This window comes from Rhinichthys klamathensis, unplaced genomic scaffold (assembly GCF_029890125.1).
Source record: "Rhinichthys klamathensis goyatoka isolate OS25496 unplaced genomic scaffold, OSU_Roscu_1.1 h1tg000716l_1, whole genome shotgun sequence".
Taxonomy (NCBI): Eukaryota; Metazoa; Chordata; class Actinopteri; order Cypriniformes; family Leuciscidae; genus Rhinichthys; species Rhinichthys klamathensis.
This window is the reverse complement of record NW_026607131.1, coordinates 270,361-286,463: the sequence shown is the minus strand read 5'-3', so window position 1 is coordinate 286,463 and position 16,103 is coordinate 270,361. Positions and strand designations below refer to the sequence as shown.

The 16,103-nt window shown below is 38.3% G+C and overlaps 2 protein-coding genes across 2 annotated transcripts in view; one reads left to right on the top strand and one right to left on the bottom strand.

Moving 5' to 3' along the window:
* The window catches only part of tmem121aa (transmembrane protein 121Aa), a 38,383-nt gene extending 31,572 nt beyond the window's left edge, over window positions 1–6,811 (top strand). The window contains exon 2 of the mRNA XM_056242249.1: window positions 4,850–6,811. Within this exon, the coding sequence (XP_056098224.1) occupies window positions 5,318–6,268 (951 nt within the window). The 5' untranslated portion in view covers window positions 4,850–5,317 and the 3' untranslated portion in view covers window positions 6,269–6,811. The remainder of the gene's footprint in view (window positions 1–4,849) is intronic.
* A 2,097-nt stretch (window positions 6,812–8,908) lies between these two features.
* Window positions 8,909–11,212, bottom strand: pth2 (parathyroid hormone 2). Its single transcript, XM_056242242.1, has 3 exons — window positions 11,175–11,212; window positions 10,275–10,384; window positions 8,909–9,711 (listed from the first exon to the last, which is right to left on the bottom strand). Exons 2-3 carry the CDS (start codon window positions 10,382–10,384, stop codon window positions 9,345–9,347), a joined length of 477 nt encoding a protein of 158 aa, XP_056098217.1. The 5' UTR covers window positions 11,175–11,212; the 3' UTR covers window positions 8,909–9,344.
* Between the last annotated feature and the right edge of the window lie 4,891 nt (window positions 11,213–16,103).

Here is a 16,103-nt window from a genome sequence, read left to right as displayed (position 1 = left end):
CATTAACGCCAGCCCATCAGGTGCTGCGAAGCAAAAGCACGCAAAGAAGCACAGCTCGTAATGCAGGTGTGTGCGTTGTCGTCATCTATTTTGGAGTGATTGCAATGTATTCTAAATATAAACTTGTAGGCCTACTGTAGATCAGCGTCATTTCTAGAAAAATCATTCACCGCTTTATTACGAGTTTAAAAGAGCGCGAGCGTCATTAACGTGCCCAGACGCGACACTTTGAATTTGCACGTACAATGAATAACATCGCGTCGGGAGCTGACTAAAAACGCTACAAAAGTAAAAGACAAGACGTTTGTATTCAAAGTTAAAAACCCAACACACTACAACATTTTTAAATGTTTCAAATAAAGGATCTCATGGGTCTATCTTCTAAATTCTGCTGATGATTAGGCTAGATTATACCCTGTCTGACATCAGCCTACTCGCGCCAATAATATCAGTTTAGAATTTTTTTTTCTAATCAGTAGTGATCGTGTCTTTCTCTTCCACTTGATTTGTGTATAGCATATTTAAGCTAGCAATGCATAATATCATATTACTTATATTAATAATATGACAATATCTGCAGTCAATATTGATTAAATGGGAGGGGGAAATCCTGCCCATACCAGCTATGAAAAAATGATAAAAGCATATATCACTAAGTGGTATTCTGGAACTGTGAATAAATTGAATAAAACAGCAAAATAACAATAACAATAACATCTTCATTAAACAAAAAAGAGATTACCTTAGATGAAGTTTGATTAATATGTACATACAGTAGCCTACTGGTAAAAAGTCTGGACCAATTACTATTTTTAATGTTTTTGAAAGAAGTTTTTTATTATGCTCTACAAGCCTGCATTTATTTGATCAAAAAAAAAAAAAAAAAAAAAAGAAATTTTCAGCAAGGATGTGTTAAATATATAAAAAGTGATAGTGAAGACTTTTTTAAAACAACTTTTTAATAATAAAAAAAAAAACCTGAAAAAAAGTATCACAGGTTATAAAATAAATATTAAGCACCATTTCTAACATTTGATAATAAATCAGAATATTATAAAGTTTTCTGAAGGATCACATGACACTAAATTCAGCTTTGCATCCCAGAAATATATTTTAAAGTATAGTAAAATAGGAAAACCATTATTTTAATAATATTTCACTATATATTATTTTTCTGTATTTTTTATCAAATACATCCAGGCTTGATGAGCATAAGAGACTTCTTTCAAAAACATTAAAAATAGTAATGTGTCCAAACTTATGTACCGTGTAAGTAAAAACATTTAAAATTAAATGTTGTATAAATTAAAAGGTTAGGAATCATATTTTGTTTCAAGAGTTTTTTATTGGGGGTGGGGGGCCTCCAACAAGAATATTGCCTAGGGCCTCCAAATCTCTAGAACCGGCCCTGGGTGTAAATAACCAAAGAAGGTGCCAGACAGCTCAGTTTAAAATGTGATGCGCCTGCCATAATGCTTTTATTTTATATTTAATTTAATTGTATTATATACTTTTGCATCGGAGGTCTTCATATATTAACTTTCATATATTAACGTGTCTCAGATGCTTCACCAAAAATTCCTTTGAAGAAACAAACATTTTGTACTACAACATGTAAATAGCATATCTCATATCATTTGATTTTATCTATTGTGCATCCTTTATTCCCATTGCTGTCAAGGAGAAATGACTGAGATATTACAGAGGTCTCATTTGTTATTTATACCGGTTGCAGCTGCAATGCAGCAACTTCATGTGCAATTTATGTTCTGTGCAACTGTGTTGCATTTGGAAGCCAATAGAAAACATAGAGCACTGCCTGTAATGCTTTGCCTTATTGGCTCCTGTGAGTGTCTAGGGTTTGTCTGGTTCACAGGGGGGGAATATTCCTCTTGTGTGTATTGATTGGCCTGATGAGCTCGCTCTCTACTACTCCAGACACTTATTTGCTCCCATGTGTTTTGCCACTTTAATTAAACTCTTGATTTAATGCTCTCACTCCATTTCTCTCTTCACTTACAGTACAGTACATTGGGGGAGGAATGTGTGCGCATGTGCTTGTGTGTCTGTAGAACTATTTCAGAACCAGCTATGGAAAAGCAAGATCTTCTACCAAAAGCCCTGAACTACTGTACCATGAGATGACATTAAATAGTTATTGTTATGCTTGTGTTTAAACCTATGGAGGACTGTTTTATGGAGGAGTAAAACTCTATATCCACAACTTGACTTTATATCTTATAATTTGACTTTATATTTCGCAATTGTGACTTTGATTCTTTCTCACAGATGAAACTTTTTTTCTTGTAACTGCAACTTTATATCTCCCAATTCGACTTTATATTTCACAGCTTTACTTATCTCAAAATGACCTTTTTTTACTCTTAGGCAGAAACAGACTTCCATAGAAACCAAATCTTGTAAAGGATAAAAACTCAATTAAACTAAACCAAATAGAAAAGTATTTAAAACATTGGCTTAAATTACAACATAATGGAGCAAATTGGAATATTATCTGACTCTAAATGTACAATAAAAGAGACACAATGCTTAAGACTAACAATAGAAAGGTCATGAAAATATGGATTGACTATTTGGACATAGACTCGCCATACAGATACCTGGCTTAAAAAAATTGAACACAGTGTTGATACATCTCTCAAAGTAGTCAGAAACAGATTTACACACTTTCTCTATTTTGCGAACCATCACAAAGATTTCTATTCGAAATCTACAATAAATATACTTCCATCCCTTCCATGTGAAAGTGCAGAAAATACTGCAAGGTATGTGAGATCTGTCATAAAATAAGATGGACAACCCAAGGAAAACAAATACCAAATATCTGGACACATAAAATATAGAATGTCATATTCAAAGAAGCTTAACATTGATACCTTTTTCATATGTGTGAGTACATGTACCGTAATATTATTTGAGCCATCCTTCTTTATTATTCAAGATTCATTTGAGACAGGGCTGTAAATAATGGGGTGGAGAGTGGGAACTATTCTCAGGGTTCACCAGTCCAGACTGGTCACAACAATTATACTCTAGTAGGATTGATGTAGTATCTTGCAATTAATTCAGAGTATTTTACGTCAAATTACATCATTAAAGCATTAATCCAGAAATCATGCTTTGTGTGATGTATTTAAAGTCTCAATCTGTGGTTCTCAATCTGTGGTTCTCTCCATCCTCTCCAAAATAAATAGTTCAATCTTCCGCTCAGCTGCGCGTTCTGAAACTGAACAGATGAGAGTTCAGAAGGTCAAAGAGTCACATTCTCAGAAAAGAAAATATATGCACTAGAATAGAAAAGAAAGGAAGTAGAAGGAGGCAGTGTAGAGGCACAATGCATAACCACATTTTGTTCTGAGGAGTTTAAAAGAGCAGTCATATTAAAAGAACAGACCAATTAAGTTACTGCAGATATCGTACGAAAAAAATATTCTACTTTGTTATATTTTAATATTGGTGGGATCAGAAAATGAAACTTGATTCAAACTGTCACTCAATTATGTGTAACAAGGCAAATTTTCTGAGCATGTTCACTTGGCCATCACGTTGCAGAAGAGTTATTGATCCATAGCACAGTTTACACTCAGTGTATCCAGAATTCCTATCTAAAGCTAAATGCATTCAAGATGCAAGATAAATGTAGGTACAACTTTGGATTCATGTATTTCTCTCAGTGTACGGATTTATTGTGCATGATTTTTATCTCTTTGAGATTGAAATCAATCACTTGAGAAGCTGTATGAGCAAATAGTCTGTGTTTGCAGCATATATATGAGCGGCATTGACGTGAACTAACTAGCAATAGGGGATTGTGAAGGACCGCTGTGTAAGTAGTGTGCAAAACAAATGTTGCTGTGATTGAAATTTCATACAAAAGACACTAGATCAACGATAATCCCTTGTTTAAATGTATGTGTTGTTCCCTAATATCCCATCTGAAGAGGAAATCTTGTCACAGTAACATCCAGATGTGACCGTGAGTTGAGTCTTAATAAGAACACAGTGCATTCGGAAGAGTTGCTGTATCTTAAAACAGTTGGTCACCAGCATTTAAATGTGATGCAGTTTATTTTAACAATTCGTGTCTACCATGCATACTGAAACTTGCAAAGTTTTTTGGGGGGATTATTGTCATTCACATCAGGCCACCTCACACCAAGATATCAGAGTTAGTGCACACCCTCTGTCTGTTGCACATCCAATAATATCTCGCTTTCCAGAAATCCGAGGGTTCCCTGCTGCGTTACACTCATCATCACTTATTATCACTCTCTCAATAGAAACCGTTGCTATGGAAGCTGGTGACTCAGAGCTCATAGGAATATTAGGGAATGATATTCTAGTAGCTGACACTGTCATACCTAAATATGGATAATGCAGCATAGCGAGATCGAGCTTATAGAGCTCATACAAAAAGGAGGAATTTTCAATTAAAAGTATTCAACGGTGTTAAATCACGGTAAGAACTTGAGGAATGAGGTCAGATGTTAAGGAAAAAAATACATTGAAATTATAATTCAGGCTATATTGCTTCCGCCAACCTGCTCTATGTACTGTAGGTGACTTACTTTTACACACAGAAACACTTTTTGGATATTTAAACATGACAAATTCAGTGCCCTTCAAAACAGCTAAATTCATTCTTTTCAACATAAAAGGCTTAAGAGAAATGTGAAACAAACCCAAGGACTCATGGGATGGTTAGTTACACCTGATTGTGCTAAATTACCACAGTGACCCCTAGTGTTTTGTTTTAAAGCTTCATCAGTTGGAACAAGGTCAAAAACATCCTCTGAACTGAACAAATTTTTCTTTCTTTAATTAACAGATGCTTCAAGCCGGCAGAGCAGAAAGAGAGCTGTGACCTCCCCTTCCGTCTTCACGACTGACGATACTCCTGTGCACGCTTGGCTCCGATGCAGGAGTAAGTGACGACAACGACAAGAGAACGGCACAGTGTCCAGCAATGCTGTTTATATGGGTCAGCTGACACAGACAAGCAGGCCCATGTCGGTAGGAAATCGACACAATCTGCCTCAGCAGTGGATACACATACAGATTTATACAATACGGTCACACTGAATCAAAGAGATATTGACATACTAAATTAGTGTGGAGGCCATGTAAGGCTCGAAAATGCGGTAAAGAGTGGTCTTTGGACTGTGTGGAGCTTTGCAAAACGGGCTCCTCAGTCACCAGCATCGATGGACAACAGTTTGCACACCATGAACTAACCTTGCTACTTTTTGAAGGATACGATTTGTTCGTTTTTTTACTTCGATAAACAGATAGCACCATGGTTCTGCCGCCACCCGACAAGCGGCATGTGTGTTTAACCACCATTGTGATCATGACCAGCATGGCCTTCATGGATGCCTACCTTGTGGAGCAGAACCAGGGCCCACGCAAAATCGGCGTCTGCATCATCGTCCTGGTCGGAGATATTTGCTTTCTTATAGTGCTGCGTTATGTGGCGGTGTGGGTGGGTGCTGAGGTAAGGACTGCGAAGCGTGGCTACGCCATGATCCTCTGGTTCCTTTACATCTTCGTTCTGGAAATCAAGCTCTACTTCGTCTTCCAGAACTACAAGGCTGACCGTAAAAGTCTGGAGACGGTAGCTAGGAAAGCATTGACTTTGTTGCTATCGGTTTGCGTACCCGGACTGTACCTCGTCCTGGTCGCACTCGACAGCATGGAGTACGTAAGAACCTTCCGGAAGAAGGAGGACATGCGGGGTCGACTCTTCTGGGTGGCTCTTGACCTTCTGGATGTCCTGGACATCCAGGCTAACCTTTGGGAGCCACAGCGGACAGGTCTGCCAATCTGGGCCGAGGGTTTGATGTTCTTCTACTGCTACATCTTGCTGCTCATCCTGCCTTGTGTTTCTCTGAGCGAGATCAGCGTGCAGGGCGAGCACGTGTCGCCTCAGAAGATGATGCTCTACCCGGTCCTCAGCTTGGTGACCATCAACATAGTCACCATCCTCATCCGAGGTGTCAACATGGTTTTGTTCCAAGACAGCCGAGTCTCGACCATCTTCATCGGGAAGAATGTCGTTGCCATCGCCACTAAGGCCTGCACCTTCCTGGAGTACCGACGACAAGTTAAGGAGTTTCCCCCGCAAGATCCTGCTGGGATTGCAATGGAGATACAGCACAACTCTGTGCCACACAATCAAACTTTACCAAACGCCACGACCACCCTTCCAGAGGAGCCCTCACCGGCCCGTGAGGTCATTGACACGTGACCAGAGCTGACCAAAATGTCTAGACTTTAGTGTTAGGGGAAAGAAGAAAATCTTAGTTAGTTCAGACCAGGAAAAGATTAAGTATATTTCTTCTGGTCCTTTTACAACTGAGCAAGGAGTTCAGCCCTAAGTTTACTATTTTAAAGAATATTTTGTAAAGTGCTACTCATCTAGGCTAAGTGTTCAAATGCCATTGATGCTCAGATGCACAAATGGCAGCTCACAAGATCTTGATTTTAACCAGATTTTGTAATTTCAAGCAGCTGTTGTGATGTTAGATATGGGATGTTTTTAAAGAGATTTGTGTGGTGGTGGCTCACCTTGCTCCACACATGGAATCTGCACTGATTTCTGTAGAATCTGAATGCTTGTTATTTTCAAAGTTCTTCAAAGTTGCCCTGCCCCTTGTGTGTTCATTTATAACATATTTTGGCTAGTTTGAAAATGCTTTAAGCAATCAATCAAAATCCAGTACTCTCAGCCCACCATGTTTAAATCAATTTCACACAATTCTGCAGATTTTCCCTCGGAAATCTGTGCATAAAATCCCGCCTGGACTTGCTGATGAGTGAAAAATGAGAAACGAAACGTGCCAAGTTCAGAAGTTAAGTCCACTCGTCTTACCATAATCTGTAAACAGATCTGAGGCAAGACGTGAACTTCAAGTGAACTTCAAAGTATGTTTTCAAAAAAATATATTTTGTGTGTGTTAAGATGTGAGCATGTTTTAAAGCAAAACTACTCTCACAGGATTCTTTTCCTGGGGATTCAAATGGAAACTTTTAATTTGCCAAAATTACTTTTCAGCCTTTATAAGTTTTGTATGTGTGGGTGGATAGAATGGAGGAGAGGACGGAAGAGAGTTCATTAGAAAAAAAAACTGATAATATTGGATGATAATACATTAATTAATATACAATTCAGTCATGTTTTAAAGAGGATCATTGTATTATTATTATTATTATCTTGTTTCTTTTTTCTTTTAGCTGTGACATTTTAAATGTTGCAAAGTGTAATAAAACCTCCATAATCTTGAAACTGTGGTGTGTTTGACATTGACAGCTGAAATATGCAGATCGAGCTAACATTGAACTTCAGCACAAACACAAAACTCATAGTATTTACTCCCACACCCAGCCAACACTTGTGCCAGAACCGCTGAGAAACAGCAGGACTGGATGATTCTACATGAGCTTTGAGACGCAGTTCCACTTGGTGAGAATGGGGTGCAGAAAGCAATTTGGCTACTGCTGATTGGCTCTGGCTGCCATGTAGGCCAGCTGTAGGGAGTGATAAATTACAGTTCCTGTGATCCTCAGCCCTCTCATCCATCTCACCGTTATAGAGTTTCTATAGGCTTCCTCACCACGAGGCCTGAGCAGCAGGAAGATTTCCTATAGCACAGTTCTCAGTCCTAACAGAGATGCCATTTCTAGATGTGTTCCATAAGAGCAATAAATTGCACTTCTGAACTGACACCTGATATTTTTGACAACTGGAGATAAATGGTCAACTGTGTGAGTCAATCACTTTCTGCTGAAATGTATTACTCCCAACAAACAGCCTATAAATTATTTCTTGAATACATAACCATCCATACAGGATTCATGAGAAGATATTATTTAACAACCCCTCCAGGCACTATTTGCGAGACTTGACCTTTGTGAAGCCATTTCGAAAGGTAAAGGGAAAAAACATTATAAAATTCTAACAAATAACCTGAAGCAGCGATTCAGCTGTCGCAGTGTCTGCTGTCAGAGATTTCCTCATACTTAAAGCCTCTCCAATCAGTTGATTAATCGCCTGCTAGCTCGAGGCTAATGAGGTCATGAGGGTGTATTTAACCATGGCCCTATTTAATTTTCTGCTGTCAGAACATTAAAAATTCCATTTTAAGCACATCATAATTCGGCTTGGCGATAAATTACTAATATTATCATGGGAGGACCTATTCTCCTCTGACACACAGCTCAATTTACCAGCTTGGTTCACTTCACCTTTACAGTGCCTCAAACATCTATTTATCTAGATAATGTAATCTACTGTCAAACATGTAGGCAACCTGTTACCCTGTGTGTTTTCTAATACACTTTTCCTAGGCAAACTTTTAAATAGCCTTAACAATTTAGTCGATACTTTGATCTTTCTCTGTAACTGTATCTAGTTGTAATTAGAAATCTTTATGTTTAAGCATTATGTCATTTTATCACATAGCATTTAATCAATAAAATCAACTAACATATGTGAGCCGTGACATTGGATTCATGCAACAATAACTCTTATGAAACAATTAATTTTACTGAATAAGTCAAAATGTTTTTAAAAAAAGCTGTTACTGAGCTCAATATGATTCTCTCACTGAACAACTTGTAATTTTACAGTTAAGTCCGATTCGAAATGAACCAGGAACCGTTACACTGATTTATGTTATTTGTGATATTTGTATCAATCTATTCACTAATTGATTGTAAATTTGACAGCTTCTAAATAAAGTTTGCTGGTATTTTACAATAAATGAACTGAAACTAATACACTGAAGAACTTTTACCGTTTCGGGGTAAAGCAAAGTGCCATATGAAATCTATTATGGCAGCTTATATTATGTGAATCCCATTCAGGCAAATTGCTCAAACAGTCATGCAGATTGTTTTCAGGTGTTTATTCAAATCAAGATCAGACCAACAAACACATCATGCATTTTCCTTATTCAAAGATCATCTAAAAAGAAAGAAAAGAAAGCACCTTTATCTACATTCAGATTTTTGAAAGGGATAGATCACCCAAAAATAAGTTCTCATCATTTACTTACCATCATGTCATTCCAACCCCGTATGATTTACTTTTTTGTTGAGGAAAAAAAGCATCTGAAGCATTGTACTATATATATCTACTTTTGTGTTCCATGCAGAAAAATAATATGGGATTAAAATGAGTATATGATGAGAGCATTTTTGGTTGAACTAACCCTTTAATTCGGTTACATTATCTCATGTAGTGATGATCAAATGCTTTTTTCTCCCACATAAAACACGTTTTTCTAAATATTTAATATATTTACAATTACATAACATAATAACTACTTTGAATTAACTACTAAGAGTTTCTGCATATAGGAATTGAGCCATTTCTGTCTTTCCATTGCTGTCAAAAGCTTGCTCTTTTCTCTAAATGCAGCGTCATCTGCCACCACTATGTTTCTCTTCTCCTGGTGACCCACCCGTGAAGGCCAGTTGCCCAGCCAGCCCTTCACCAGCTCCTCCTCCATCTGTGATTGGCTGAGCGGAAGCCAATCATCCCCCTCCAGCTGTTCTGTCCCAGCCTTAGCTGCTCCAAAATCTGGGGCGCTCAGCATCTGAATGCTCCAATCACGGAGCGAGATGGAGGGGAACAGCACTTCCCACTGTTCACCTTTGGAATCCTCTTGACCAATAGCAGGCAAGTTACTGTTTAGAAGAGAGAGATGTGTAAGAAATGTGTCCAGCGAGCTAGACAAGCATGAAATGATAACTCTAAATGGACAATGAAACATGGTTTATAATTTTGTTACAGAGCATCTGTTTTAATTTTTTTTACACCTATAATTCGGGCTGCAATTTCTAGAACTCTATTAAATGTAGCCAGTTTATAAATGCTATCTCCAAAAATGACAAATAAAGGTTTAGCAGAACTTCTAGTACTTTTCTATGTAAAAAATTCTATGTTAGGAGAAAGACTTCCGTGTGAAATTTTAAGTCTAGCTCAAATGAATGTGTGTTTGATGTGTTGAATTTAGCTAATTTAACCACTAGTTTATAAATAACCACACATCTAATTTATCCCATAATGAAATAAAATGCTATTCAAAACAAACTCTTCATGCATGCAGAATTTGGTGAGTTTTCACCTAAGGGATACAAGGCTACAGCTGTTCAAATTGAGGTATAACAACAACAACAACAACAACAACAACAACAGCAACAGCGAGGATGATAATAATAAATCTCCTATTTTTAAGGAACAGTTATACCTTTGCAGAGGTCGAAGTTGAGGCTGGGGAAACGCAGATGTCATCAGAGTCACACTCATGAGGACTAAGAACAACAGGGCAGGACGAGGAGGCAAGGATAAAGCCACCATCTACAGATAAATATGTTGACCAAGACATAATATTAGAAAACTGTTTCTGTACAGATAAGAGACGGAGAGGATATACATGCGCAACATTTAAAATGTAGATATTGAATGTAATTTACGAGGGATGCTGACTATTGCCAGAAGATAATTCTGACTACAGGCAACTTTGAAATTAAACTCAGCCAATCAGAAGTATATTTCAGATGTCTATACATTATTTACACCCTTTCATTCACTTACATTATACAGCAGTACTTCAGAACAGACCAAAAAGGTACATATTAATAATATTAATTTTAACTTATTTTCTCATTTCTATCTGCTTTGCAATATATTTCAAAATGATAAAATCTGAATGAATAAAAAAAGTTTCCACCTGAAGGAAAGGAAAAACCTGTTTTGTTACAAAATTTTGTAAAAAATCAATAGATTTTTTTATTGTAGTAAAATGGTAATACATTATTATTAAATTAACATGCATATTGTTTAGTAATAGACAGTATTTTAATATATATTTGGTAACGCTGCCTTTTACAGTCCTGTTACCCATGTACTTACTATGTACTTATTATAGTAACTATAATTACTGGGTAATAACTAGGTACTAACCCTGAACCTACCCCTAACCCATGTACTTACCTTATATTAGCCAGCACTTTATAGGTAAGTACACTGTAAGTACGTAAGTACTGTACTGTAAAAGGAAGCGTTACCATATATTTATGTATTCATGTATACTTGAAAATATTATGATTAGCAATTATAGTTAAATTAATTTGGATGTTTATGGTACCTTTGTGGAGTAGTTCTTCCTCTTGGCGGTGTGTTGCTGTGGTGAAGTTTTTTGTCTCCAGTGTGTGGAGTCAAAAATCCAATCAGTCTTGTGTGACTCCAAGCTGGTTTGCAAATCTTCCATGCAATGTCTCAAAGAGGTTTGTGATTGTCCAATATTTCTGTCTAACGCTCTAGCCAAGTAATTAATCGTTGAGAAGTTTCCGATGGTTCCTCTTTATATGTATTGCTTTATCAACTTCTCTGGTTGTAGCTCTACCTCCAAACTCTATTGTGCATTGTCAAGTGCCAGTGTGAATATATACAGGATTTGGTTGTGTGGGATTATATATACCTCTCTTTTTGTCAGAAGTTGTAGGGGGAAACAGAAAAGATAAAAAGGCATGTGTCATTCTCCTTGTTGAAAAGGAAACCGAGCTGAAACAGAGAAGGCCACACCCCTGAATGTCCTGTTTGGATGGAGCCTTAAAATAGAGGAAAGAATCAGAGGAGAAAAGACAACTGTTTGGACGTCAGAACACCTTAATGATGTCTCAAAAAAGGAAAAGGATAAATCTGGAAAGTGCCACATGATCATGATCAAAACTAGTTGTTCCAGCGTTTCCGTACTATGGCATATAATAACCTTGACTCAAGCGCGTGACCTACCTTTCACTGGGCGTAACCTATAGGATCATGAGTTACAAGATAAGGGTCGATAATGAGGATCCCGAACCGAATTTGAAGTGACATGCTTGCTGTCCTCATGGAGCCCACGCACACGTTTGGATTCTAGGCCAAGCAAAACGTCACTCTCATTAAATTTGAAAGGTCTTGTCAAACACACTGAATCCCCCACAAGACAATTTGTCGCATTTTACGCAACCACATGTAGGTTTTTGCTTCAGAAACACTCAACACAATCTGACAACTGCTAAAACAGTCATGTGCAGACAAAACTGCTTTTCATACATAAGGAGCATCTTCTTTTCTAATAAAAATGATTGCATATTTCATTGTTATTCAATGTAAACATTCATCAGACCGTGGAAAAAACACGCATTCAACTTATAGGTGACATCCGGCGAAAGAAAACACTCATTTTCATTCAGCACAGGGAGGCTTGTTACGGAAGCTGACTTTAGCTAGGTCTCATTTAAAATAATGGCCAGCGGTTTTGAGTGCAAGGTTCAGACAAGCAGGTCCTGACAGTCATTATAGTAAGAGCACGACAACAGCGACATGGACCGGTCGCGTCGGACATGAGTGGAGGGACAAGAATGAAAGCATCAGGGCGTGAGGCAGATGAGGTCAGGGGATTCAGCGGCGAGAGGCTGAAGAAATGATCTGAAGCGTTTAGTCAACTCTGGCCTCAATTTTGGTTGTAATCCATAGATCTGCAAGTTTTAACATCCACCGTCAACCGCCAGCGTGAGTCATGAGCTCTTTTTACACAAGCAAGCACTCTCTCTTCTCTCTTATTCCTCACCTCCTTGTCTTTCATATCCTCATACAAACCTCTGGATGTTTCGTGCTCACAAACTGTGAAAAATCTCAGAGTAAACTTTACTTAAAGGCCATCTGTTCATACAAATGAAGAGAGATTTTTCGGAGTGTTTATTATTGTAAAAGTAAATTCTAAACTCTATAGGACATAATTAGCACTAATTTTATCAGGCTAATTTTAATAAACACTGTTATCACAAGATGCACTGTAGCTATCTACCAAAACATTAATATGTACAGTACTTGTTCTGAACATATCTGAATATAAATAAATATTCTGAACTTTCAAGAGGGGAATGTGAGTGACGGGTGGAACATTTTAAAAATGGCTCCTGCTTTTCCTATTATCAAGGTTATGATAACATTCCTATCATTAGCATTCTACAGCCAACATAGAAAGATGTTTTTGGCTGCCAGATTATGTAAGTGATCCACAAGCAGGTGCTAACAGCAGTCATCTTAACAAGCCAAACCTTGAGCCCCCCTGAGACAATAATATGGTCTACTGTTCTTTCTAAAAGTCTATAATATAATAGTAAAATATGTAGTAAAAACAGTCTATTATGTACAGTAATGTACATTAAGCACCCATTAAAAGGAAGTCAGCCAGACAGGTTATGGTCATTTCAGGGATGTAATTTGCCATTTATGATCATGTGATCGTGGGTGGCACATTTGTAGGATTCATTCATGAAAGCTGATGTAATTCTTTTTAGATTCTGTGTGAGATTTAAACTGTGAATCCCAACAGGAAATGTGTATTATATTATAAACTTGAATTGAAGACACAACGAGACTATAATGGAACGGTCAAAGCCGGTCAGTTTACACATTAGAGAGAGCAAGTTGACTGTAAGTCTGCACCAGTATACACATGTATCTTTATCTGTTATAGACTTCGGCAGATCATTCGTTTTGCTTAAAGTCCCTGTAAAGGCAATTTCAAAAAAAAATTCTAAACACATTATAAATGTTAGAAATGTATTGCTAAAACATATTACAAAGACTGTGAACTGTGAAGTACTGAATTGTGGAGTTAGACCGTTAAACAGTTTTTCACCATTGCTATTTTCCGGATTTTCTGTGCGGGGCTAAAACCATAGACAGTAAAAGAAATGGACAGAGCGATCTCATTGGAACTCAGTTGAGACAGTTGAAGCCCACTTTTAGCGATTTTTGAGCACTTTCGTTCCTGACGCGCAGACTCAGACCGACTCAAACTAAGCTTGATGACGTGAGCAACCTGTCTGACAGACGTGAATCTTCTAGTAACTGTGCGTGAAAATTGCCAACGTTAATCTTGCAGAGACGGGGAACTTGAGCAAAGAGTTCTTTGGCGTGAGTGAGCAGGAGTAAGTATTCCTCTGCTTTTATGGACTCATTATCTATGGGCTTCTCCCTTGACGGGACGTCCCCCCGATCGCCTGCGAGCTTCTCCTCCTGTCTGTACGGTAACTTCTGTACAGCGCGACAGAGAGTCGAGTGGTTATGACGCAATCGTTAGCCTATTTTTACTAAATCTGTTTCTACGGGGCCATAATGTAACATAGAAGGTAATGGAGTCTTTTATACATTGTCGTGTTTCTTTAGAAATAAATAATGGACAAATGGAGTCTTTAAACGCCTCAGATGTAAAGTTATTCGCTGTCAAAGTGACGCCAAAATGAATGGGAGTCAATGGAAATGCTAACGCAAGTGAAGTTCTGCTACAACATGGCGGCACCCGGCCGGCTTCAACTTCCGGTCGATGGATTACCCCCTTGGCTAAAACAGGGCTCGATGACGCACTGGAGCCCCTGAGCTCCTGGACACGCCCCTACTTAATGACGCACTGGAGCCGCTGAGGCTGGCCGCTCCTAACAATATTATAGAGCACATTCACATCAGTTTGCCGCTCAATCGCGAGTTACTGTCAGTACTATTAGTAACACAGCCTACAGATTGCTAGCTATGCCTTCGTCACGGAAATGCGTACTACCTGGATGCGATCACCGGATCACGTACAAAACAGATCGGTGTCCTTATTTAAATTTCCGAAAAACGATTACATCAAGAAGAGGTGGATTAATTTTGTGAAGAGCCAACCTTGATGGAGAGCTGAGGATCACCGCCAAAACCCGCCTCTGTAAGTGATCATTTTACACGGGATAGTTTTATAAACTTTCGTCGGAGATAACTGTCTGGGATTCACTGATAATCCGCTGTTACTGGTGAATGGGGCCGAACCGACTCCCGCCTCAGCCTTCATCCTCCCGTCGCGCCGACAACTGGTGCCATCATCGGCAGTGCGTGCCCACCGTGCGAGCATCCATTCCGGCTGTAGAGTTGAGTGTGGACGGCAGCTTTCCCGCGAGTGGGCGTGGTTTCAGCGCAGCCAATGGACACGCCCCCAGCGTTTGAGAGCAGAGATTACTGCTAATTTTTTCAAGATTTTGATAGCTTATTTTATGTACTTGCTGGCTTTTTTTATCATTCAAATTTGGCTGGGTGACTAATAACAAATTTTTCTGTGGTGTGACAAACTCAAAACACATACTTAATTTTGACTTTACAGGGACTTTAACTAATAGGCTACAATACAACAAGACGAAGGCATCAGCTAACACGACATTAAAAAGTTACCATAGTTTAAAAACCTGTAATATTGAGTTATAAAAAAACAATAAAAAACACACACACACACAAACCAACACATTCTCACCTGTGAAATGTTACCCATTTCTGTGGGAATTTAAGTCTCAGCGGTTTCAAGACCCGCAGCTGGCCAATATTGTGACATAGGCCTACACAATTCTCAATTCACTACGCCCTAAAAGTATGTAGGCCTACTCTTTTTGTGAAGAAAAAGTAGATACTTTTGAGTGTGTAGCAAAAGAGTAGCCCTACACAAGCTTTGTGATATCATCACGTCATACAATTGCGTCTTTAACGGTTGCTCTCTGTCGCATCCTGTCACAGTAAACTGGCCTGTCAATCATCTTGTCACAGTTAAAATCCTCCACATTTCATTTCATTTCCTACCTTCTCGGAGAGAAATCCAGTAGCACATTGATCTGCAGTCGCAGGTCTTTCATGCACAGAACTCTCCTCATTTGAATGCATTATGATGCATTTGAAAGTTAATGCCCAAACGGATCTTTATAAAAGTCCACATGTTATTTCAAATGAAATATAACATCTGTTATATTTATAATTCTGATAACGTTAAATAAATATTTTTATCAGGTTAAACTTTCTCAACCCTTTATCTAAACCTCTCACCGTCGGTCGCGCACACAGGGTCGCTCATATCCGCCATGTTTTGTAGTTTTTTTAGCACTTTTTACTCTGTTTACTTTTTTAACACTGTTTGTAGTTCCTCCTCCAAAGCAATGGGTTGTGGGCACCAATCCACACTTCAAAAAACTACCGGAAATCCAAAAAACTTTTGACATAGACTCTTTTC

Excerpts from the sequence above, each read along its gene's own strand:
- pth2 (XM_056242242.1), bottom strand. The coding sequence starts at position 10,384 with ATGGTGGCTTTATCCTTGCCTCCTCGTCCTGCCCTGTTGTTCTTAGTC. Across the intron at positions 9,712-10,274 it reads CAACTTCGACCTCTGCAAAG|TAACTTGCCTGCTATTGGTC; the intron begins GTATAACTGTTC and ends TCTTCTAAACAG.